A 25834-nucleotide genomic window follows, 5' to 3' on the forward strand; every position below is an offset into this window, starting at 1 on the left:
GAGAGATGTTTTGGAGACATTATGTTTTAATTAACCTGAGCATATGCTGCTGTGAGGTTCCTCGTATTTGCTTTGTGGCCGTGCTCAGTGTGTAAACATGTTGGATATGTGTGAATAGCAAAATATTAAAAATGAATATATTGGACAAAAAAAGAAAAAGAAGGCTTCAAATGTCAAATGGAGCACCAAATATTCATTATAAAAAGTGGATTAAAAATAAAGGAAAGGATTAATCTTAAAAGTCTACTACTAGACCTTCTGAAACTCATTTGAAAGCAGCAAGTAGCACTTCAATTTGAGTGAACATGTCAATGGCAGTATATGAACAAAGCAAGTGAACATGCTTCGACGTCAAGTTATGGTGCATTGTTATAACAAGACGAAGTGTTACAATTATGAAAGATGGTCACACACATTCTGTGTTTGACCATATTTCATGTTACTGGCTTGTATTGTGTACATAAAGCCAATAAGAAGATTTGACATTGCGTAAATCAAGACAACATAATGCACATCAAATTTTTAGCCACTGAAATTTGTTTCACAAGAAATGTAATTCCTTTTAATGCTGACTCAGTTATCATTTCCTCTCTGCAGCAATGAAGCCTTCCACAGCACAAATTTATCTTGCACTCAGAAGAGGGGTTTCAGGAGCATTGAAATATTTCTGGCCGAGTTGGCAGGTGCTTGAAGTGCCCAGCACAAAGCCACCGAAATGGGTATTAGCTCCATGCAGGCCTTCAGTGGTCCTAGTTCACCCGTGTATTTTACAAGTAAATGTTGAAAAATATGGAATTCTCAAATCTAATGTGTATTAAATAACAGTAACTATGTAATTTGTACTTAGAAATGTCTGTATTTGCTCTTCACTAGAACATACTTTTGCAACTTCACATTGTTATATTATCTAGGCAGGGTTGTTCGCAAACAGTGCACTTGGTATTTTGTACTTTGTTGTTGCTCTGTGTGCTGTGAAAGTGCACCACAAGTTGGCCTATTTGCTAAGCAGTGTAAGGTATTATAAAGGGCAAGAGTTAATGGAACAGAAGAGCTGTGAAGAAGGTACATTTTTCTTAGACGAGCTGGGTTTATCCACTCATTTCTAGTAAAAACAATGAAGGACGAGCTCAGCTCGTCAATGGTACTTGCCATGGACAAGCCTAGCTTCATCTCGGTGCTTAGTTGTCATTCTGGTAGATGGCAGCACACAATCCATAGAAACTGAGAGCTGGATCAGTTGCTGTGGTTCCATCTTAACAAAAAGCTGTGCGAAAAAGACATAGATGAGCGAGAAATGACAAGCACAAGCACTACTTGCAATGAACAGTTTCTTTGGAAAGAAACTGTTAGTTGCGAGTAGCGCCCACGCCTGTCATTTGTCTCTCGTCTACGTCTTTTTCACACAGTTTTTTGTTAAGATGACAATCCATGGAACAGCACAAACAGGTGTTAATCTATTCTTTCTTAGGAAGTAAAACATATTGGAAGCTAGAATATTCAAAAACAATATGGCCATTTTTCATCAAAATTTGGTATAATAGCATGGCACGAAAGAGGTTCATGGGATTTAATCCAAAAGCAACACCTGGCTTGCGAGAAACACTATAGTGGGGTCTGTGGATGATTTTGATCACTTGGGGCTCTTTAATGTGCATCTAAATCTAAGCAGATCAATGTTTTTGGCATTCTTCCTCCTTTGGAACACAGCCTACATGGCTAGGAATTAAACCCCTGATGTCATTCTCAGCAGTAGAATGACATAGCTACTGGTGGGACCTTGGAACAGACACATGCATGCTTCATTCGTGCAGATGACCATCACATTGCACCTATCATTTGCAATATGTGGCCCTGGGCTGCAAAGGAAAATTTTTCATAGCTCCCATGTTCTGCAAACTTTTGTTGTGAACTGTACATTATGAACACTACTTTTATTACTGTAGTGATCATATTGGAACATATTCACTTGTCAGGCTACACAATTTTGAGCAGTTGCATCATAGCTAATAGTTTGCATTGCGCAATTTTCTAACGCTGCCATGGGACCATCAGCTTCATAGCAGTAGTCTTAGGAGTTAAAGTTCAAGGTGTGGAAATATGTGGACTCATGCAAGTAAATGTTCCCACTTTTTTTTTTCTTGCCCCTGATAAAATTGACAGCACTGCTGGCATGTGCCAAATCATGCGCGTGTTTGACGTGCACTGTTTTTGTTATTTGAACTGCAAGGCTTTCATAATCATTGCTCTAAGCAAGTGATAACTTGGAGCCACCAGGCCAATTCCTTAACTACTCTCTTTAGGCTAGCTAACACGTCAGCCAATTAAAATACATTTCGTGTTACTGCTTGTGTAACAAGGAATCCCATACCTCGCAGTCCTGTGCACCCACCTTATGTGCTATGCAACAGTCGCATGCCTCAAATCCCAAATTGCTGAAAAACTTAAATGCAATGACTCTAGATGACCTTCTAGTAATTGCATAAAGCGTGAACACAATTCTACATCAAAGAAAGTTGCAACTTCTTCAGGTTCTTGTCATGGAGAACAGATCATATATAAAAAAACTAAATGATAATTGAGTAAAAATTGGTGTGGCAATTAGTCATTGGTTTGCTGAACTATCCACAACCGAAAAGTCTCTCCAGCATATCAAAAATGCTACTATGGGCTCCGTGTTAAGTTTCCAGTGCCTAAATCTGAATTTTGAAGCAAATCAGAATTTCAAGGCATTCAATTCAGCATTGAAAAATTGTGTTAGGCTTTGTGTAGCTAAATGGTGACCTTAATGCCTTTGACTTCAGCAGCATCCAAAGCTTTCATACAGTCTCTTCACACTTTCATTGGATCCCACCCAATATAGAGCTTGATTGAAATTACCCAAGCTATGCCCCCACTACAGTAGTTCAGTGGCTATGGTGTTCCGTAGCTGAGCATGAGGTTGCGAGTTTGATTCCCAGCCGCCGCAGCCACATACTGAGGGCAGCAGAATGCAAAAACACTGGTTAAAATTAATTCAGAACCTCCTGGCTCTGGTGCCTCGCATCACCCACAAGTTTTGGTACATTAAACCTCAAAGTATTAACTATACATGCAATTTTTGCCAAGACGCAAGATGTGTGAAGTGTACAATGTTCAATTCATGCAACACTTAAAATGATGACAGGTAAGCGACTTTGTAGTGATAACAATGACACCAACTAGCAAGCTGCAACTAGTTGTGCAAGCATACAAAATTTGCATGTGGCAAGCTGTTGTACTGAAACCAGTGCATAGGCTACTAGCCTAAGTGTCTGGCGTGTGCCAGCTGGGCTAAGTCATTCTGGTTAGACTAAGCAGTATTCTAGTAGAAAAAACAAGGGCAAGGCTGCAAAAGTGGTTGTGAGAAAAAGAAACAATGAACAGAATATGAATTCATGAAGTCTTCACATGTTCCCTTCTTGGAGAGTTTTAGCAGAGCATCTCTTAGTCTGCTTTGCTTGTGTTTCACATGTTTGAGCACTGCAGAGGACTGCGTTGATTCTGCATTTTTTGATAAGTGAGACTCTGAGATGCAAGCAGTGTACTGTGAGCTTACCTTTAAAACGGCAAAAGCCAAATGGATGCACAGTCAAAATCCACTCAATTTGCTTGGAAGCAGAGCAAGGACAGTGTTCTGCCTTCCGCTGCTGACATGAGTGTTGTGCACATGCACTCATCATTTCCACTGAGAGTCTTCTGTGCGCAAATTAAAACTATACAGTGATCTGGGCGAAGCAGACTCTAAACACTAAGCTATAACTCAGTTGTGTACCTTCACACTAGAAGCTGCCAATGAAGCATGGAAGTAGGTATAGCATTTCCCTATGCACAATCATCATTTTCAGTCTAATTTCATGAGCAGGTTCACTATCAAGACCTAGTGCTGAACCTAACCTAGCATTGAACCCTAGATGCCATGCTCACTCGGGAAAATTGAGGGTGTTAAAGGAGCCCTCGAACACTTTTAGATCGTAGAAAACGTCGCCAATCTGTCATAGAGGCTGCTGTGAACATGTGAGCCAAATATTGCTGCACAGCATACAGCAGCAAATTTACACTCTCGTCGTGTCAAAAACAGCGAAATCGCTTGCTCTCACTTCCACTATGTTGTCATGCAGTGTCATTGCAAGCAGCTGAATCCAACAACGCTACTGGCTGATTTCGTGATCGTGAGAGCACTCTCAGTAATACATAATTGCTAATGTTGAGTTGTGAATGAAACATATATATGTCTTCGATCTCAAAACGACTGAAAAACATTTCATCTGCCGGTCTAGCTGCATCTGCTGCACGTGGCCTCCAAGATAGCAGTGGTGTGCCTCATAGTGTAGTCTACCATGGCTGCCTAGGGGTGCTGCGATGAGCCCTGTCGCCGCCGCAACATCAAACTTTTGGGCAGGGCTTTGCCCTTCTGGCTTCTCCACTATATACCCTCCAGCACGCTTGCAGAGATGAAAAGAAAGAGACAGCTGGGTATCCGTGCGACAACGCCACTTATAGTTTAAAGATTCAAAAACATTTGCAGCATGACATTTGCGAGACATCCTTTAATGGCAAAACTATTAGGTAGAAAAGTGTTTCAAGGCCCCTCTAATGCATGCACAAAGTTGCACTTCTTTACATCAGTTAGTTTCTGGAAACAGCCATGCACGAGTGCTCGCGACAGGCTTCTGCTTTAGCAGAGATGGCCAATCATGGCACTGGAGACCTTTGTGAACTTTGTCACTGGCTCCATTGGCAACCTGACTGCGCCATCAGTAGTTAGTTGGTAAGGCAGACAATAAGAAGTTGAAAGAAAAGAATTTGTGTGATGCCAGCTCTGGCCTCTTTGTGAAAAGCATTGTCTTGAATTAAAACGCTGCAAGGCAGCAATATTCTGTGAAACATGTCTTCGCAAGCAAGTAATTGCAGCATAATATCACCACAAGGTTGTATTTCAAAAAGGTTTATTAGAAGACTTAAAGAACAATGAGATTGACAAAGAACCAAATACAGTCTGTATAACTTATGACAAAAGCACAGTAATGTAACTTCATGTGTATAGCACTTGCTGTATTCTGCATATACCGTAAATTTTTTATTAACCTAGCAATGTGCATGATGCAATTTTGTATATGTGTAGTTTAACTTGTCGGTACACTTTTGGTATTTAGCAATAAGAGTTACCACTTGTTCTGCTTATTTTCATCATAAGCACACATCATACTGCTGCTCATACTAGTAAACTACTTAATCTGGACATTGCATAATGTCTCTGCAGTCACATGGCCCTGACAGCCAGTAACAAGCCATTGTTGGCCTTTGTAAGTTGCCCTTTTTTCACCGTCAGTCTTGAGATCGGGGGCCACCTGCAAAGAAAGATGAATTCTTAAAGGACACACTTAAAGAGAAATAGGAGGGTGAATGACGGCGTACTAATACTGAAGCAATGCCTTGTGCTGCAACATGCACCACTATATTCTAAGATGTACCTCTACAAGACTAGTTTTCCGAAAACAGCTGAAAACGTACTACTTGTGGGTTCGGGCAAAAAGCTACTCCTCACTTTCACCTGTTGTCCACTACGCGATGCTTGTGAATGGTACTAAAGCTGGCTTAAAACATAGCAGCTTTATACATACTACACTTACGCTAGCACACATTAGATGAACATGTACCGCTAGTAATGATTTCGTGTCGCTACAACTGATACTTTCGTTCAATATATTCAAGAAATTCATTCTGACACATTCACGTAACGTATCCCAGCATTTGCGGGATGAGCGAAATCAATGCCACTCGTATGCAGAACACCAGTTGGTGCAATACCTGCTCAAAAATTTTCTTCTTGGGGTTCAGCTGTGCGTCTGGCTGGCCTGGATAACCGTCGCAGACAACACGATCGCCTGGTTGAGCACCTGGAGGAGGAGCCAGAATTTCAACTTTCTCTGGAGTACTCGCACACATGACCATGGCTTCCGATGTGACACCACGCATCTTGGCAGGCTTCAGATTGCACAGAAGTACAGCCATGCGGTTCTGCATCTTGTCCAGCGGCACAAATTTTACCAGTCCCGAGACAACTGTACGAGGTTTTCCCTCACCTACGTCAACCTGCTCAACGTATAGAGAGTCGGCGTCAGGGTGCTTGACTGCGCTCACGATTCTTCCCACACGCAGGTCAAGTCGGCTCACATCTACTGGCTTAGAGTCATCGTTGTCTTCCAGCTTTTTCTTAGCATCCGCTTTTTTTGCCGGGGGTGCTTTTGCGTCTACTGCGGGCCCAGCGCGTTTCTTGGGCTGATCGCCGGCACCAGCATCGCCAGGCTTCTGCGATACGGCTCGTGCAGCTGGCCTAGCGTTATTTGTTTGAGCTGGCTGCTCAGGTTTCGCTAGTTGCGCGGAAGCACCTACTGGCGCGATACCGTTGCCAGCTTCGGCTGCCTCGAGGCGATTTTTCCATGCTTCGACCTCTTGGCGGAGCTGTTCGTTTTCGCTTCGTAAACGGGCACATTCAGCTTCAACATATCGCTCTCTTCTAGCAGCACGCAAAGATTCCAGCTGAGCAGTGAGCAAAGCGAGCAATTCGTCCGCCTGCTTGGCCCTGCTCATTACCCGCGCAAGCGCGTTATCAACGATCATCTTGAAGAACTGCAGGCAATAGTAACGAATGGGAAAAAAGCGACAGTCGATAATTCCTGACGAAATTGAGGTAAGCTCGCAAACGCGGTAAAAGTCGTCGAGATCACTTTACCGCAACCACGTTATACAAACCGGAAGCGGAAGCATCGCTTGTGCACAGGCACACGCGATGCCAGTAGCGCTGCCATCGCCAAACAAAGCCCTGTCCAAGCTGTCCAAGCATACCATTGACTCGCTCGTACTTTTGCTCATTATTTCGTCTACAGTCCTTAAATTGTTGCCTCACGCTACATAATTTCGACGTTATTTGCAATTTCAGGGCAAGAGAAAAATTGTTCCTGCATTATTGGGCACATTGACATAGCCATCGCAATCGCAACAAAACTCAAGTTCAAGAATGGCAGACGCCGCCGAGAAATTAAGCAAAAAGTGAGTAGCTTTTTAGCGATTTTTAAGTTATTCACGTGGCTAACAGGCTACCTTTCATTTACACAACTAGATAACAGTTGATTAGCCTGCTATTTCCTAACTGTAACGTTATGTTCGCCTTGAATACGGGTGGCGGTGGTTCATGTCCACGTGCACGGTGGGATAGCCACGCTCCATTGTGGGAAGTGCTGATGGCGTTACTTTAGAGGGACGATTGCTTTACGTTAGCGAGTACTCTTACCCGGCGTTATATTCCTGGCAATACATAAGTATAAAGCTTTTATAAGGAAGCGGCTGATGTCATTTCATTTCTCGTCGCTTGTTGCTCCTGACGAGCGCCGAGAAACTGTAGTGGCATAGCAGCATGTCGAAGCTCAAAGCTGTGAATATATAAATCCTTACGATATTGCTACTGGCTCGCCGTTTGCTTGCTAGCATACACATTATGGCCGTATTCTGTAGCAGAAAACTCAAACCGATCGCTGTGTGCGCCTGGAGCTGTACCTTGTACGTACATTAGCGCGAGTTGTTGAACATACACGAGGATCATAGCCTGTTCACTGAGGTAGCAGCATCTTACGTTGACGTTTTTGTTTAATTTCTCTACTTACGCACTTGGGTGTGAAACGGCCTATATTAATGGAATCAATAAAAATACTGAAAGCACACGATCATTAATTGTGTGTGTGTGTGTGTGTGTGTGTATATATATATAGCGTTTTACATGGAGTGTGCAATTATGTGTATAAGTCACTTTTCTTTTTCTACTCTAGAATGAGGTCTAGAATGAATGCTCTAGAATGAACTTCACTGCCTGCACGGCACTGAAGTTGAGAACAGCCTGATGGTTATTTTGCACGTATTTCATCATATTCTGTGTAAAATTCAATCATTTCTGTAGTTGAAGATTTTATTCAGTGGGGCACTAATATAAGTATGCAAGCAGCTTCTAGCTGTTTTATTTTATTTTATTATCGCTGTTACCGGCGGAAGCATCGGCGAAGTTACAAAAGTCTGCAGCACCCAGATGGAACAAGGCCAACAACCACTCAGCCATAACCAAACTAATAAGAAAACATAGAGATAAATCTCATATAAGTGGTGGTGCATGCACCGAAATAGCCGAAGTCATAAGGGAGATTCAGTGGAAGACATTTCTATATCTAAAATTTTCGTGGATATCTTAGAATGTGGTTCATTATGCTGATAACACTTAAGTAAAGGTGGTTATCAACTGATTGTCATCTCTTATTAGTTGCATTGGATAGATGAATGGATTGGTGGATAAGGCTGAAAAATCAGGTGGTGGCACATGCCACTTAGCTGTGACTACTAATATATCTTGTACTTAGTGGAGGGGGAAATTTCACTCTTGCCTTAATTTCAGCCGCCAATCAGATAATATCCGTTTGGTTATTTCTACCCGCCTAAAGTCTATTTTTCCTCCACTGTCTTTAAACCCCAATGCTTTGGAAAAGTGCACTCCGTTGCTTTGAACTCTAGGGTGAAGCCTTTTACAGAAAACTATCAGGTGTTAAGCTGTTTCCTCTCCACATGCACTGCATGACGTGTCTATCCCTTGGTACTTGACTCGGTATGTCTTAGTCTGCAATACTCCTGTCCTGGCTTCAAACAACAAAGTGCTTTCCCTAAAATTATCATAGATATTTTCTTTGGCAATTTCCTGCTTGAAAGTTCCGTATGTTCCCAGTACCGATTTTGTCTGCATCCCTGTTTTCCACATACCCCTCTCTGTTTTTTCGTAACCAATGTTTCTTGGCTTGCTTCCGTGCTGTTGTCCAAATATTTGCATGACAATTTTCTGGCTCGCTTCCTCCATTTTGTTTCAACATTCCTCATGTGCAAGTTACTGAAGACGTTCCTGAAATGAGCAGAACTGAAATCCACTAATGGGGGCACGTTAAAGATCCCCTGGTGGTGGTTGACATTAATCCGGAGTCCCCCACTACGGTGTGCCTCATAATCAAATAGTGGTTTTGGAACGTAAAACCCCAGAATTCAATACAATTCAGTCACTTATTAGCACACAGCCTTGTATTAAATAAAGATGACATCACTTTTAGACTGCTCTTTGCATTTCTGACAGGGTGCATACATTTAATATAATGTGCTATTGCCACCTGAAAATGCTACTGGTAACAAGACCTTTGAGATCAATAATATTAATAAATAATTATTTTTATAACTGACAAAAGACCAAATAATCTTAAGCCCTCCCTCAAGAAAATAGGAAGTGGCAGTTAAGTGCTACAGACAACTGAGGGAAAATGCACACAAATCCACTCGTGAGGGGAAATGGCCATAAAGGCTTGTGCTTCACCCATGGTTGCCCTTGTGTGCAGTTCTCGCTAAGTTGCTGAAAGTGCAACAAATCGCATGTAAGTATTAAACTAAACATAACTGAGATGAAGGGGCATTAATCAACTGAAAAGAGGGAAAATGCTCCAAGGGAGCAATGGCGTCTACTGTACAGGGCTATACACATTCCTTCAAATCATGCCTTATACAGCAATTAGCTCTTGAAAAGCCTGAGGGAAAGACAAACTATGTGCTTGTGCAATGCTTTACCTGTGAACATTCTTCCCTGGATAAGGTCCTTAACATGGTAAGACAAGTGCATTGAGAATTCATAAGAAGGGAGACATTAAAGAATTGAAGAATTGTAGGCCCATTAAGTGCTGTATAAAATATTCAGCAAGATAATTTCCAATAGAATCAGGGCAACACTTGACTTAAGTCAACTAGGAGAACAGGCTGGTTTCAAGAAGGGATATTCTACAATGTATCACATCCATATCATCAATCAGGTAATCAAGAAATCTGTGGAGTACAATCAGTCCTCTATATGGCTTTCATAGGTTATGAAAAGGCATTTAGTAGAGATACCACCAGTCATAGAGGCATTATGTAATGAAGGAGTACAGGAGGAATACGTGAATATCTTGGGAAACATCTACAAAAGTTCCATAGCTACCTTGTTTCTCCATAAGTAGAAGATTACCTAATAAGAAAAGGGTCAGGCAAAGAGATGAAATCTCTCCAGTGCTAGTCACTGCATGCTTAGAAGTATTCCAGCTATCAGACTGAGAAGGCTTAGGAGTGAAGATCAACGGTGAATATCTTGACAACCTTCAGTTTGCAGGTGACACTGTCCTGTTCAGTAACACTGGGGATGAATTGCAACAAAGAAAAGTGTAAGAGTGGCATTGCATAATCTTGTGAGTGGCATAATCTTCAGTAGCCTGGCAAGGGAACAAGAATTCATGATTGCCAGTCAGCCTATGGAGTCTACAGGAGTATGTTTATCTAGGTCAATTACTAACAGGGTGCCCTGATTATGAGAAGGAAACTTACAGAAGAACAAAAATGGGTTGGAGTGCATATTGCAGGCATTACAAAATCCTGACTGGGAGCTCACTGGTGCTAACATATGGTGCAGAAATTTGGAGTTTAACAAGGAAGCTGGGGAACAAGCTAAGTATCGCGCGAGGAGCGATGTAACGAAGAATGTTAGGTGGCTAAAGTGAGCAAGGGACAGAACACTGACTATAGGTGCAACGTTAAGAGACAGGAAGAGAGCAGTGTGGATCAGAGAGCAAACGGGGATAACTGATATTATAGTTGACATTAGAGAAAGAAATGGAGCTGGGCAGGCCATGTGGTGGACCATTACAGTTACAGAATGGGTGCCAAGGGAAGGGAAGTACAGTCAACGATGGCAAAAAATTAGGTGGGTGATGAAATTAGGAAAATTGCAGGAACAAGTTGGAATTGGCTAGCGCAAGACAGGGGTAATTGGAGATGGCGAGGCCTTTGTCCTGCAGTAGACATAAATATATGATGACGATGATGATACAACGAATGATGACATGCCATTCTGTACAGGGAGTGGGAAGGGAATTAAAAGATTTTATAGAAGAGTGCAAAAAAAAAGAGAAAGAAACATAAATATGAAATGGGTGAGTGAACCTGATAATGATATTTACAGGGGAGACAGTGGGTGAATTCAAGTTTTTCTATATCATATAGTGAATCTTTCAAGCTTTGCAAGAAGACCAATTTTTATAGGTATTTTTAAAAATTTAGAACAATAAATCCCAAGGCCCACCGCTGTTTTGAAGGGCCAAGCATTGGACCTAAGATGCTAGGTAACATTAGCGAATTTTGACAAATAATGTCCATTTGGTGTTCAAAAAAACGTCTCATCACAGTGCGCTGGAATATTTGAGTAATATGTGCTCCACTGTTAAGCTGCCACAGTTATCACAGTAGGGACCAGTGGTATGCCCTATGCAATACAGATAATTGTTCGTGAATGCTAGTTCAGTCGCAGCCGATGGTTCAATGCCTCGAAGTGTCAAGGAAGTGGTTGTGCAATTCTTGATCTTACTCCGGTGTTACTCGATCACAGGAAGTGATTTTGGTGAAGCGGCAGATTCTAGAGACAATCTTTTTCTTCGTGAGCCCTTTTATTTTATTATTTCTTTTTCATATATATATATATATATATATATATATATATATATATATATATATATATATATATATATATATTGCTATGTTTGAAGTGCTGGCTTTTGTAAAATATATTCTAAAATTTCGGGATTCCAGCCCCGTTTGGGTAGCTTCATGTGCTTTTTCGTTACCCGAAATACCGGAATGGCCAGGTATCCACTAAAAGGTGAAGCAATGCCTAACAATGTTGGCCCTGTTGTGAAGAGAGACAGTGTCACAGGCTGCAGGTTGGTTGTTACATCGCTTGTGCCTGTTCCACATACTTTGTAGGGGCGCTTTCGGATCCGTGAATACTTGGCGGCTGCTCTCGAAGTACTTGCATAAGGGCTTTCTTAACTCTCTTAGGCATCAATTAATTTTGTTGACTGAAAAGTTACTTTTGCCACATTGCTTGCATCTTGAGAAACATAAAAAGTGTACAGTTGCAGAATAGATTAAGAATTTTCATTGTTTTGCGAGTTTCGTCAAGTTTACAGAATGTGGACTCCTTGCAACAACTCACTACAGGAACATTAGATATGAGAACATCAACTATCTCATGTCTAGAAGGCTTGAAAAGCACCTGTCCAGGCACCTGAAAATTATGCCTGGTGCAACACTCTGTGAAAAACAATGAAAGAAGTGAACCCACTGCATACTACATACCCGCACTGATCAAAAACACAACCGTTTACCTTCCTACTTATTTTACTAAAAGGTTTTGCACCTATTATTCAAACTTGCAGCACAATTCCAGTCAGATGAGTTCCAAGATGTAAGCGACACATTTTAAGTATCATTACTGTCATCAATGCTTTTGCGGTTGATGCACTATCGTGACATACACAGTTGTGTACACAGTGCCTGAAAGGGTTAATGCCATATCGCTTAGTTGATGTAGATGATGTTGGTCACTCAAGACAAAACAGGAATTGTCCGGTAGAGGGCACAAAAAGTCGGCATGATGAACAACGTTGAGTTGTAGAGCCATCCGTTAAGTGTGTGTATGCTTCCAATGGCCTGCCCAGAGGTAGACCAGAGCTAGTTTGGCGCTGATTATAGAAATATTCTTGTACAAATAGTCTGCTACAAGCAAGCGAAAGCTTAAGGCGTCATGAAACAACTGTCTTTGAGTATGTCTTAGCCTTCTGAAGGGGTTGTCCCACTTAGAAATAGTAGCAGAAGCTGGATATGTGCCTCTTGACATGCTGTCTTTGCAGGAGACACTTTGTATTCATCTCAGACATGCAAACTTTGAGCATGTAGAAAGACCTGTAGTGATGTGTGTATGGGCATATGTATGCACAGTATGCAAAACCACGTTGCGGGGCACATTGCGTATGTAACCATGTCGGTATATACAACAAATTATCCGCATTTTTGAAGTGAAGTTGAAAGAAGTGCCTTGGAAGGAGAAAACTTGAAAGGAAAATGAAGATGATCCAAAAACAGAAGGCGAATAGGTGAAGAATGCAGTCTTAGTAGACTGTGTGGTACATTAAAGGCGCTTTCATAAAAAAATGAACACACAAATTTATGCTAATCTTAAACTGTCCGCCAGCGCAATCGGCCTTGGTGGGGAAGTATTTTTACGGTTACAACAAGTGCTAGCTGGTGTGTGCGAAATATTTTATGTACCTCTCTAGGGCAATGTCTCTAATGTATAATTAATTTCAACTCCACGTTTATAGCACCCCAAATCGTTAACCTTTGCTAAGGGCACCCTCTTACAAATTTCCCTCCTTTCTTCTTTTCTGTGGTCAGTGCATAGGGCCACTGTTCCACGCAACGAAAAGTGCCCAGGCACAGCGCCTTTTTTTTTTTTGTGTGTGAATAATTCCTTGCCCTTGCACCCCCCCCCCCCCCCCCCATTGCTTTCATTTCCCAGCTGCACCCCCTCCCTCCCCAGGCATTGCTCCCGAGGTGGATTTCTGCCCCCCCCCCCCCCCCCACTAGTGGCGCCACTGCATCTAATTATATATATAGTGTTCATAACCTGATTAGGAGCATTTCTTTTTACACTGTGAAGACATTTCACCTTGCTGTGATGAGTGCTTAATACTGAGACATGGGAGATCGTTGTATAAAGCTTCCTTTCCACTGAACTGATCTGCTATGTGCAATGTTCTTGCTTCTCAAGTTATTAATTGGGTCTCATGCTGCCACCTGCTGGCCTCCTGGTTAGCTCAGGTGATAAGTGGCTAACCCAGAATGGATTTGGCCCCGTGTTTGATCACTGTCCCACAACAAGTTCCGCTGCAAAGGGTTGTAAGGAACTTCTGTCAGTTTCTTTTGTAGCTTTCTGCTACTTTCAGGTCAATGACAATTTATCCCTCTCATAAACTATTATCGTGCACGAACAGCTACAACATACAGCATGCCACCCACAAATTCAGGCTGTGTGCTCATACCTTGGTCAAGCGGCATTGTGTGCTGTTATCATATGTTCACCAAGGTGCAAGGATCATCAGCTCTGCTGTAGGGGCGTAGTTGTAGCCAGCCTTTTGTTCTGTTGTGGCATGCCCCCCCAGGTGACGATGGCCTTGAGAGCACTTTGCCAGACACTAGGACGGCACAGTTCCTTGGTGCTGCCAATGGTTCCTTCTGCTAGCACATGTCGCATATGTAAACCCAGGACATTGGCTGCTTCGGCCCATGTGAGGTTGGTGACTGGCTCGCAGCCTCAACTTTAAACATTGGAGGTATAGAGGCTAGATAAGAAATGTTGCACACACACTTTCCTTTACTGTCCAGTTAGAAAGTAGGAAGCGCTGCATTCGTAGCATTAAACCGCTTTTGAAATTCACTTTTTTTTTTCTTTTTCCTCTCATTTTGCTGTATTGTTGTTGGCAGTTGTTGATCATCTTTGTGCTGTTTTTTCTTGTTACGAGGCAGCTCTGGATCAGTGGCCCCCAATATGATAGTATGTCACGAAGTGCAGGGGTTTTTTATATACGCACCTGACAGCTCACCTGCTCCTGTCTTAAGGGAGCTTAAAGGGGCCTTGAACCAACCCCCGAGCATGGTGAAAAGACATTGTCCATGGATAGCACACGCTACTGTGAACATTTTGGCCAAGTTTTGCAGTTGTGCGCAGCGCGTGTATCTCACAAGCGGAGCGCGAAGTCGCTTTTCTCCAAAACGCTCTCTTTTCAACAGAAGCCGGCTGCTCGCCCTTTCTAGACTCTTTATTTCGTAATATAATGATTTCCCGTATGCAGCTACTACATATTCGCCAATAGCTGACATTAATCAAGAAGGATGTTTGGATCAGTGTGCTTCTTCCTACTGTTATTGTGTATAGTTATTGATGCAGCTTAATAAACAGGCTGACGTAAGCGAAAGTGCTTGCGAATTTCGAAAATAATTACGTACTTACGGAAGAAGCCGACAATCGTCTGCTAACACTCGGAGCTGGCCGGCCGTGTAGGAATTAAGCTTTGGCCAACCTGGTTATTGGTGTCGTAGCCGTCAAGTCTCGCTAATTTCTAGGACTTGTTTTGAACACTCAACTAGCCTCGAGCCACGCTTAACTTAAGGTCAGACGAAATGCACGCTTGCCAGCACGCTCTTGCTCCTGGCCACTCTTGGTTAGATGCCTTGGCAGACTTTGCTTCGTAATGAGCTATTGAATAGCGCTTCAAAGTGCACAAGTTGGATGCGGCTACTATCCGTCAGTCAAGCTGGTGCAGGACAAAGCTAGTCCGTACCATTTAGCACAGCCAGACAGGAGCATATGAGCACAAGCGCACACCCTAGCCCTGTCGTGCACAAAGCAAACACTGAAGTTGCATGTAACGACGGTCTGCTATGTAGCGTAGATACCGTGGCCGCCACGGGATGTCGCGAATCCACTGGCTGAGCGCACTGTGGTTCACTGAGGACAGCCGCGTTTGGCACGTTTAACGCATTGTAGGCACCAAAATCGGGAATAGTCGCGTCTATGTGAACATCCAAAATCAAATTTGAACTGCGCGCCACGGTGATGTTCAGTAGGCGGAGCATTGTGGGCACACCCCGCTACGCCGAAGCCTTCGCAGTGCAAGGCATTGAAGAAGGAGCGGGAGCACCGCAAACACTATGTTTGATTGCCAATAACTCTGCTTGGGCTGAACACATTGAAGAACTTTTTGCGGCAAATTATTTCTGAAATAGTCTAACTTCAAATGCATTTCACGGCTTCGATATAAAGTGGTTCAGGGCCCCTTTGATGGCGTCATCCTGGGTCGCAGAAAACATTTCTACATGCTCTCATGCATTGTGTTAGGTTACTTAGTGGTCTTCATCTGAAATTTTGTAATTTAGGTACAAGTAAGGTCTGTGCTGCATTTTTTTATTAGTGATATTTCATAGTAATGGCACATTTGTTTATGTTCCCTGTAGTTTGCTAATGATGCTCTCTGTGATCTCTGCACTTTTTTGTGTCTTGCTGTGACATCCCCTTACTCACTGGCATTGCAATTTTGCTGCTCTGCATTTGTATCAGGTTCTGACAGAGTGCATTTAAGGTGTCTTAAGGAAAACATTGCTCATGTATGAAAACTTAGAATTTGTTTTATACTTCCTTATTTTTCCTAAATTTTGCTACTGCTGCAAAGAAGCCTTCCCAAGAAGCCCGCAAAAGCCAAAGATGCAAAGAAGCCTAAACGCAGATACTATGCGTGGGGCTGTAGCTTCATAAAATAAATAGTGGGGTAACTAATTCCAGCTTCATAAATTGAACAGCAGTCAACTTCAAATCTGTATACAGTCCGCCTTTATAACAAAGTGCTTGGGGCCTCCAAAATCATTGGTTATGCAGGTCACTTTATTCTAAAGGTTACGCAGTACAACCGGGACAGAATTATTCCTTCATTATAGTGGTCATTTCGTTGTAGAGGCATTCATTTTAGAGGCACTCAACTGTATAAGTATGGTTTGTGAAGCTATATGTTGGTAAAATTGTGGTGTATTTTTCATCTGCTTTTTAGGGCACAGTGCGCATTCCATTCTGTGTTAATGTTTGCTTCTGAAGGGATCACAAACTAACATCTGTGCACTGAAATGGTAATCTCTATGAATGGCAGAATAATAATATTTGCTGGTGTTTGACTGTGTCAGCTGTGTAACCAAGCTTACATCATTTGCAGTGTTGTGCTTTGCTTCTTATTGCCTTTGGTTTGGTTGTAGCATGTTTTATGTATGGCTTCTTGCTTTGCTGTCAAATGAATTCTTAAAGTGGATACATGGCAGCTTTTTTTGTGTGCAGTGAGCTGAAGCGAAGGCTAAAGGCAGAGCAGAAGGCAAAGGAGAAAGCAGAGAAGGCTGAGGCTCTGAAGGCTGCTGCCTCAAATGCCAACAATGTTGCATCTAATGATAATGATGAGGAGACAATGGATCCCAATGTGAGTACCTTAAGCTGTGTACAAGGAAAAGGAGGAGTTTTTGAAAATGTTTGTTAGGCTACTTAACCACTTTATCAAATTCTCATGCAGATTACTTTTTATGGATGGAATGAAATGAACCCATTTCAGTGGTCTCAAGGGCCTAAATGTTGACGTGGTCTAAATAAGAGACGCCAAATATCGAAGAAACGAAAGCGCACAAATAGAACTGGAATACAAAAATATATATAGACTGCTTTCATGGGCAATTAGGAAAGCTGCAAGGGATGGCAAGCATTGTGCTGCTTTCCTCTTTTCATTAGAATTTGCAGTATGGGAAGGGTTAGCTCGATGTATCGATGAACTGCTTAAAAAGCCATAACTTTTGTTCACTTTTAGCATACATTAAGAGTGCCACATTCTGGGAATGCCCGTGGATTGTGTCTCTTAGCACTGTGCTTCAGCGTCGTTGGTTCAGACGTCCATTGAAAGTGGATGAAATGTCATGACAATACCACTTTTCTCAGGAACAAAACCTTGAATGTGAAGGTATGGTGTGTTTGCATCCTTGCAAAGGTGACCCATTGATGAAAAACATGCACTCCCATTCTCTCCCAGAGTCTCTAGAAGCTCTGTAACACGTGTGGCACACTGCGAGCTCCCCTTGGAGTAATATAATGCTTGTCACCTAGCAGCTTTACACACATTTTTCAATTTTGTAAAGATAAACTGCATATGGCTAGGTGTTACATTCAAGCTGCAGTTCTGAAGGGTGCAAGGGAAGAGACGTCGTAGGTGTTTATTTTCTTCGTCATTTTTGCTTTCAGCAAGCCTTTGAAGGTGAAATATTTGTTCACATAGCTTTCACGAGAGCTTGTTTAATGGTAATTTCATCACTCAGCTAGGTAATGTCAAGGACGGGCTCCAAATTGCTCATTTTGCTCTAGCAGCCAAAAGTCAACTATTCAAATGTTAACGAATTAAACTGCGTTAATTATGCACATAACTGTTCGAGTCACAGGCTGCCAACTCAAATGGGAACAATAACATCACTGTTATATATATTTCTATAATCCTGAAAATGTAATGCAGCTAAAGAAACACCTGATATATAATGCTCATCATATTGAGCAGCATGCTTAAGCCAGTCAAATGTCTGATTGATTGATGGATGGAATCGAACATTCCAGAGCAATACAGTGTGGAGAGATGGTGTACGGGCACTGATTGATCGGAGGTGGCGGGGGCCTCTGGGGGCAGTGGATGTGAAAGACCCATTTAACTTTGAGGCGTCACATAGTATGTAATCTCAGGAGCCGGCTGATAAGACTGGTTTGCTACTTCAAGGCATATGAAGGCTGCCAGAGTTGAGAGTGTCAATATGCAATGAGTGAGAAGAGGGAATCAAAGGGCTCTACCTTTAGTAAGACCCATAAGAAGCCTGCAGACAATGGAGCAAAGGAAAGCATGGGAGAAGTAAAATGTTTCATTAACTGTAGAATTAAAGCTGAAAGTTCAATTTACAACAAACATCATATTCTTAATAAAGGATAAGTCTGCATTGTTGGAAGTTGTGCGTCTTGTTTGTTTGGCACTTCTTACATAGTCCAAGAATAAACTATTAGTGACAACGACACAACTCATGTTGACCTACACACATTATGACTGTATTAGTGACAACGACACAACTCATGTTGACCTACACACATTATGACTGTATTAGTGACAACGACACAACTCATGTTGACCTACACACATTATGACTGCCGATATTCTAAATATATATATATATATCTATCCATTTACACTATCAATACTGACTTGAAAGGAAATAAGAGTAGTGAAAACAGAACAGCACAACTTTATGCACCAACTCAGTAATACTACTACTGTGTGGAAGGCAGTTCGTGTTAAGCGATAGTGTCTTTACATCAGATGTGCACTCGGAGAGTTAAGCGAGTTTTGGATTTGGGATTTCATTGCAGTCTGTGGTCTTTGCATTGATCTGTTTGGAGCATCAAATTTTTTATGGATTTCATGACTGTCTAGGCAGCGGGCAGTGGCAGTGTGCCCATCGGTTTAGCTCACCAGCCCACCACTGTTAACAACCCATGTGGTGGGGAAAGTTCAGCTGCCTTGGCTTGCAGCATGCTTGTGATAGGAGCCTAGTGAGGCCAGCCAAACCAAAAAGATTAGCTGACTGTCAAGACTGCCTGGGTGCACAACATGTAGACAGACTAATACCCCTGCCACACGGCATGTGTAACGTCATTTGCAGCGAATGAGATTACGTCTTAATGCCATTTTTGTTGCTTCTACACGGGCATAGTAAATGACATTCACAGCTAATGGCATTCGCCCATTGAATGAGTTTCCCGAACTCCTGCTAGCACGACTTATGTAATCTCGATGACAGAGACTTGGCAAAAAATTACGAAATAGACAAGTTAAAATGAAATGTAATCGGAGTAAAGGTTGTCATAATTGCTGTTATAAACTTTTTAATAATCTTATGACGTACAGCATGATAGTTGAAGTAGTTTGTGCAGCTACATTCTTGTTCCCAGTCTCCGACTGGACGCTAGCACCTCTTGTCAGCCGTACTGACAAACGCTCATCTGTCTTTTTCCTTTTCTGCATATTGTTTTCAAAGTGTTACTACACTAAAGCCTATCCATCAACCATGGAAACCAACTCTGCAGGTTTGTCAGCAGAGAATGAGAAGTGAAAAGCGCACTGGACCAATGACGAGACGCATGCGCTGCTGAAAGTGGGGGAAGACCACCTCACTGATTTGCGCAGGGCGAATTGCAACCTGAAATTATACATGCCGATTGCCAATTGATGCCGAAACTTCGGCATAAATTGCGAATGCCATTTTGTATACCTGTGTAGACAGGGAACGCAAGACCGCAATGACATTCGGTATGAATTTCATTTAGTGTAAATGACATTTCACATGCCGTGTGACAGAGGTATAACTTGCCTTGCTTTCAGTGTTGCTTGCTGTGTGGGAAATGGAGTGTAATTTGCTTTGACCTCTTGTGCAGGAGTTCTTCCGAATCCGGTCAGCGATGGTGGCGCAGTTGCGCGAGGCTGGCGAAGACCCATATCCTCACAAGTTTAATGTGTCCATTTCCCTGGTCGAGTTTGTTGAGCGCTACAGTGGCCTGCAGGCAGGCCAGGTGCTGACAGAGGAGTGTCTCTCAGTGGCAGGCCGGGTGCACGCAAAGCGCCAGTCTGGCACCAAGCTCATATTCTACGACCTCCGTGGCGAGGGCACCAAGATCCAAGTCATGGCTAATGCTTCGTGAGCCCCTCTTATCCATTTTCTCTCTTTTGGCTTTTGTTGTCTTGAGGTTGGGGCAATGAGTATGTGGTAATATCTTTTGTTGAACATATTTAGACACATTGCTTTCAGCACACACCACTTGGCTAAATATATGCATAGTAGATAGTGGAACCAAGTAGGATAAGAGAACTTGTCTGCAGACAAAAATGCTGGGATAGCAGTAGAATTATCTTAATGGCCGCAGTGGCCCATTGCTGCAATGAGGGTATGAGTAGTGACAGATCGTATGAAAGGCAAGAAAATGGTAGATTAAGACAATGGCCTCTAAATTACTTTGTGAATTACTCTGAATTAACAAAAGTGAATCCAGATCAATACAGAAGCCAACTTTTATTGTCTGTACATCTGTCTGGGGCAGTATGGCCAACAAGCTGCTGTGCCGGAAAAATCCAGTTTATCATGTCTTTGTCTGTGGGAATTAAGTTTTGGGGAAATCATTTTTATGGTTCTGGGATCATACCGTATTTGTGCCCATGCTTGTCTTATCAGTAATGTGTGTAGAATCTAGTGTAGAGAATGCGATTGTGTTGCAAATAAATAAGTTGCCGACCGATAAATCGGAGACCAATAATTCGGACATGCTCGATAATTCAAACAGCGGCACCGCCAATGGCCCCATAGACTTTTAATGTGTAAAAATGACCTATATTTCAGACAGCTGCCAGCTCTAGACTCAATTAGCCTGACTCCATCTGTCACTGTAGCGTACACCAACTCTGCCACCATTATCTCCTCTAGCAACCTCGACAAGACATCAAGTATAACCTCAGAGATCACACGTTAGATGGTAATTCCTGAGGCCTTGCCTTGGTCGCAGCACTTCGCCTCAGAGATTGAACTACAAATGCCAATCTTGGAGGCTTTGCCTGAATTACAGGTCGCATCAACATTGCGATCATCATATCCTATTCTGGCAACCCCGCACATGTAGAGGTGTGCGCTGAGACATCAGCGCGGCGCCGCTGACTGTTCTCGCTGCGCTGCCATCGCCGCAGATGTTTCTTGTCTGGAAGATCTCTTTTTTAAGTCAATCGAGCTTCGTTTGAGATTTTGTGTTGTCGTGTTTAATTCTTTTGCCTGTCTCAAGCATAGAATCATGTCAAGCAGGGGAGTAATGGACAACACAATACAAACAAAAGTTACCCTGTTCTCCACGCGTCTGTGCATACGTGTCATCACAAGTCAGCGCAACGTGGGATTCTGAAACTTCTCCTTCAAAAGCACAGTATGGTGCAATGAGAAGAAACAGCGGCCTCGGAACGTCGGAATCATGGCTTGAGGGTCGTGGGCACTGTAGTTGCGGGTAGAATCAGCAACATGTCTGATAGCGGCATCAATACGAGAGGTGCAACCTGTACCAAGATAGAAATTTCTGGCCCCAATGTGTTTAAGATGCTGTTTGGAAGTTTTCGCGTTATTCCGGCCATTGCATTCGAAAAGAGTTTTTCTTCATTTCCACATGTAAAACAAAATATTATTTTTACACGTATACCGCGTGGCGCTCTTTCTTTGTAGCATTCATATAAAATATTGAATGCAACTTACAACAATAGCTGCACTGAACTATAAAACAGTTTTGATGTGCAGGCTAAAAAACATCTTTTTCCCCTGGAAATAATTGTACATTCGAGCTATGCCTGCATTTCTAGTAATCCCCACTTCATTCATTCAACGTGGTGATGACAAGTTAACAAATTGAGCAAATTTGTTTGCTACCGCGTCGTAGTATATCTCAGCTGAAAAAAAAAAAAACATCTGCTGCAGAAAAAAAATGTATTCTGATTCTTCTTTCATCAGGAAAAAAGGACGTTTAAAAAAAAGTTACATAAGCAAAGGGTGATTAATATTCAGAACAAGTGATTTCACTTATTGTCAAGTCAGGAATGTGCGTTATATATTAATTGACTGCTTAAGGGCTGAACCCAGCAAAAGTTGGTCATAGAAAAGGTCTGTTCCTTTTTTTTTACGTAAAGCATATTGTATAAACACAATCTCATTCAGAACAAGTCGAAGCAAGGTTAATATATCTAGAGAGTTACGTACGTCGGTGCTGGCTTAGCAATTCCAGAAGAATTCACTGACTCTTTGCTCAATGGGAGAACATCTCGTATAAACCGCGGCATAGCAAAAAAGAAAAGAATTGTGACTATGACGCAACAGCAAGGCTCTGCATATTCGTGGAGAAAGGGCTATACAAACACACTCAACATAGACGCTTTTAGATATGTTCCCAATTTTCTTGTTTTGTTTAATATGATGGCTGAAGAGCAAAAGACTCACAAGACGTTTTGTATTTCTCTCACCTTCAACACCTCTGTGTTTGGTCCTCTCAGCCCTTAGTATGAAAAGGCCAGAATTTCAACCAGTTTAGCAAAAAAGGATGTAGCGAAACGGCTTTTAAAATTTTTGGTTTCGGGTTCCACGCTCCCGCCACCAAAGAAAAGTGGCCGTGCGCCGCCGCTGCCTAGAAATGACCACCATGCTGCCGCCGGTTGAACCCGACATGGCCCACACATCTACGCGCATGCCCTGCTCTTGCCATTCTGTTCGTTGAGTTTGCCTTTCAGACAGTGTTCTGCTATTCTGGGCTTGTTTGTTTAATTTGTATTCCAGACAGTGCTCTGCTGACTCCTAGAAGTCTTTCTCATGAACTTATCAACAGGCCACGTCAAATGGCACCAATGGTGCCCTCGCAGTCTGACTCGGAATGAGTCTTGAGTCGCAGTCCAAATGACTCCATAAGTGAAGAGCCTGAACCTGCTGCCTACCACAACATGCTCAAATGCGGACATCATTGATGACCTGCTAGGCTGTGGTGTGCTGATTTCTGCCACCGTTACATTTGAATACTTTACAGATGTCGACAGCATGGTGTTGTCGTGTGCCAAACTGAACAATGACGAAATAATTGAGCAAGTTCTCCCACCTGTAAAGAATAACTCTAACTCGGATGATGATGATCTGCCGTGTGCTCCGGAGCCTTCACATGCAGACTCGAGCCTTTGCAGTCCTTGCATCGGTGTACAGTGAGAGCACATAACAGGCAGAAATACAGGCATACTTTGTTGCAGATAAGTGGACGTGCATGCAGCAACGAATCGACCAATTATTCCTTGCACAGGGGCCTTAAAATGTAAATAAAATGGTCTTTTTTAGATACGAGGGTTGATCCAGAAATAAGGTTCCCAAAGAGCTCCAGCCACACGGGAAGGTGCGAGGTGAAATCTGGCAACACTGGTGCGCGCAGCTGTTCCCCCACTCTCGATTCCCCTCGGCCGCACTTCACTGTGCCGCTCATTCTTGGCTCAGCAGCTGTCCGATATGGAGGTTCCCATTGTTGATCCCACGAAGTGCGAGATTCGTTCCGTGATTCGCTTTTTGCACGCCAAAGGGACTCCACCCGTGGATATTTATCATCAGTTGACCTAGGTGTACGGCGACAAGTGTATGTCCGTTCATTACATCCGAAAGTGGTGCAGGGAGTTTAGTGCTGGTCGGAAGGAGGTCCACGATGAAGAACGGAGTGGAAGACCGTCGGTTTCGGAGGCGGTTATCGAGATGATCAAATGCGAAGTGCTTCAAAACAGGAGGATCATCGTCCGTGAACTTGTTGCTCAGATTCCTGGGAGTTCTTACGGTACAGTGGAAAGAGCTTTGACTGAAAAATTGGGGTATCACAAGTGTTGTGCTCGATGAGTACCGCGGCTATTGACATCAGATCACAAGGAGAAACGCCTTGACTGTGCTTGCCAGTTTCTTCAAAAGTGTCAAGAAGATAAGGAAGGATTATTGGACTCCATTGTTACGGGAGACGAAACGTGGGTCTTTCATTTCACTCCCGAAACAAAACAAAAATCCAAACAGTGGCATCACCCAGAGCCACCAGTCGCAAAGGAGTTCAAACAAACTCCTTCTGCTGGCAAAGTCATGGCCAGTGTTTTTTTTGGAATCGCAAGGTGATACTGCTGATCGATTTCATGGAGCGTGGGACAACAATAAACTCGGACAGTTATTGTGCAACACTAAGAAAACTCAGGCGAGCTATGCAGAACCGCCGGTGAGGACGACTGGCAGGCAGCGTAACGCTGCTTCGCGACAACGCCCGACCTCGCATCTCCGGTCAAACCCAAGAACTTTTGACAAACTTTGGGTGGACTGTCATCCCCCACCCACTGTACAGTCCAGACCTCGTGCCCAGTGATTATCAGTTGTTCCCCAAGTTAAATTAACATTTGAGTGGCCAACGCTTCCGGAGCGACGATGAAGTGAAGGAAGAGGTGAAACGCTCCCTCAACAATTTGGCGACGGAGTTCTACGACATTGGGATACAGAACTTGGAGCACCGTCTACAAAAATGCGTAGAAAAAGATGGTGATTATGTAGAAAAATAGAGTAATGTTTCGTCTTTCCAATGATGTAAATTTCTGTGTGAATAAACAATGTTCTCTGTTTCTAAAATTGATGGGAACCTTATTTCTGGATCAACCCTCGTACATTCGTTTCTTGTTTTTTTTTTCAGACATTTGATAGTTTGGACTTATTTTAAGATCCCCGTGGAGTTCGAATTATCGGTCGTCGACTTTATACCTGTTGGTACCCATGGCATTTTTTAACATTTCATGGGAGGAGGCATTGTAGGCCATTGTTGAAAGATATACCACATATATACAAGGGCACATACTGTAGGCTGCTCGTAGAAGCTGAAAACACCAGGGCATACCAGTCAATTCTGTGTGTTCACTTTTGCCATTGCACTACAGGGAACATATTGAGCTGCATGCACATCAGTGGAAAGTTGGCAGACTCCTCCCAAGGTTACAGCAGAGAAGTTTCAGCAGAATCTTCAACTAAGCACTACAACTCGAGTTTGACATTGTGTGTTCAATGCAGAGCAGATATTTATAGTATTGTGTTTCATGGAACAAAAATATGGGCTTTAATGCAAAACACTTCACTCTATGCTAAACAATGGAGTACAGTTCAACCTCCCTATGATTAAATTGAAGAGATGCCTCAAGTGCTTTGTTATAGCAATGCATAACCTTCGTTGTATATGTCATTGTGGTTACTAATTAACAGGTAGACTGAAGCATTGTCACTGCAGCCTATTGTTATCAGACATTGTTTTTCATAATGTTGTATAACACTGTGGCAGGCATCTCATGTTTGTGTAGATTCCATGTGCTTTGCAGTTCTTGGATGAAAAATTTTCGCTACTATGGAATTTGTCATTTGCAGGCTGCTGTAACTTTTGTTTTATGTGTAGTCGGTGAGATTTATAGCACACGAAGGTCTGCATGAAAAGAATACTACTGGAATTAGAAGGAGGTGTGAATAGGTCTGATATTAGTGGTGACAGTCAAAATTACGCACTCTTTTACCTTAATTTCAGGAGAGCCCGTCTCACAATGACTGTCTAAGGTAATGCGATTAGCATTCAAGCAGTGTAGTGACACATTGTACTGCTAAGGACATGTTTATTTAGAATCTGTAGTGGTCATTCTGAGACTTGTGTATGTGCATTATTTAGCCTTAA

The 25834-nt window shown here is 42.6% G+C and overlaps 2 protein-coding genes across 3 annotated transcripts in view; one reads left to right on the forward strand and one right to left on the reverse strand.

Moving 5' to 3' along the window:
- Positions 1-4947: 4947 nt before the first annotated feature.
- AIMP1 (aaRS-interacting multifunctional protein 1) lies at positions 4948-6767 on the reverse strand. The gene is made up of 2 exons (XM_050196138.3): positions 5827-6767; positions 4948-5366 (listed from the first exon to the last, which is right to left on the reverse strand). Exons 1-2 carry the CDS (start codon positions 6637-6639, stop codon positions 5244-5246), a joined length of 936 nt encoding a protein of 311 aa, XP_050052095.1. The 5' UTR covers positions 6640-6767; the 3' UTR covers positions 4948-5243.
- Positions 6768-6880: 113 nt separating this feature from the next.
- The window catches only part of LysRS (Lysyl-tRNA synthetase), a 70819-nt gene continuing 51865 nt past the window's right edge, over positions 6881-25834 (forward strand). The window contains exons 1-4 of one of the 2 annotated variants that reach the window (XM_050195709.2): positions 6881-7068; positions 14115-14245; positions 16832-16967; positions 19997-20256. In XM_050195709.2, the coding sequence (XP_050051666.1) occupies positions 14121-14245; positions 16832-16967; positions 19997-20256 (521 nt within the window). In that variant the 5' untranslated portion in view covers positions 6881-7068; positions 14115-14120. The remainder of the gene's footprint in view (positions 7069-14114; positions 14246-16831; positions 16968-19996; positions 20257-25834) is intronic. The other variant, XM_050195711.2, reaches the window with a different exon arrangement.

This window comes from Dermacentor andersoni, chromosome 1, assembly GCF_023375885.2.
Source record: "Dermacentor andersoni chromosome 1, qqDerAnde1_hic_scaffold, whole genome shotgun sequence".
Taxonomy (NCBI): Eukaryota; Metazoa; Arthropoda; class Arachnida; order Ixodida; family Ixodidae; genus Dermacentor; species Dermacentor andersoni.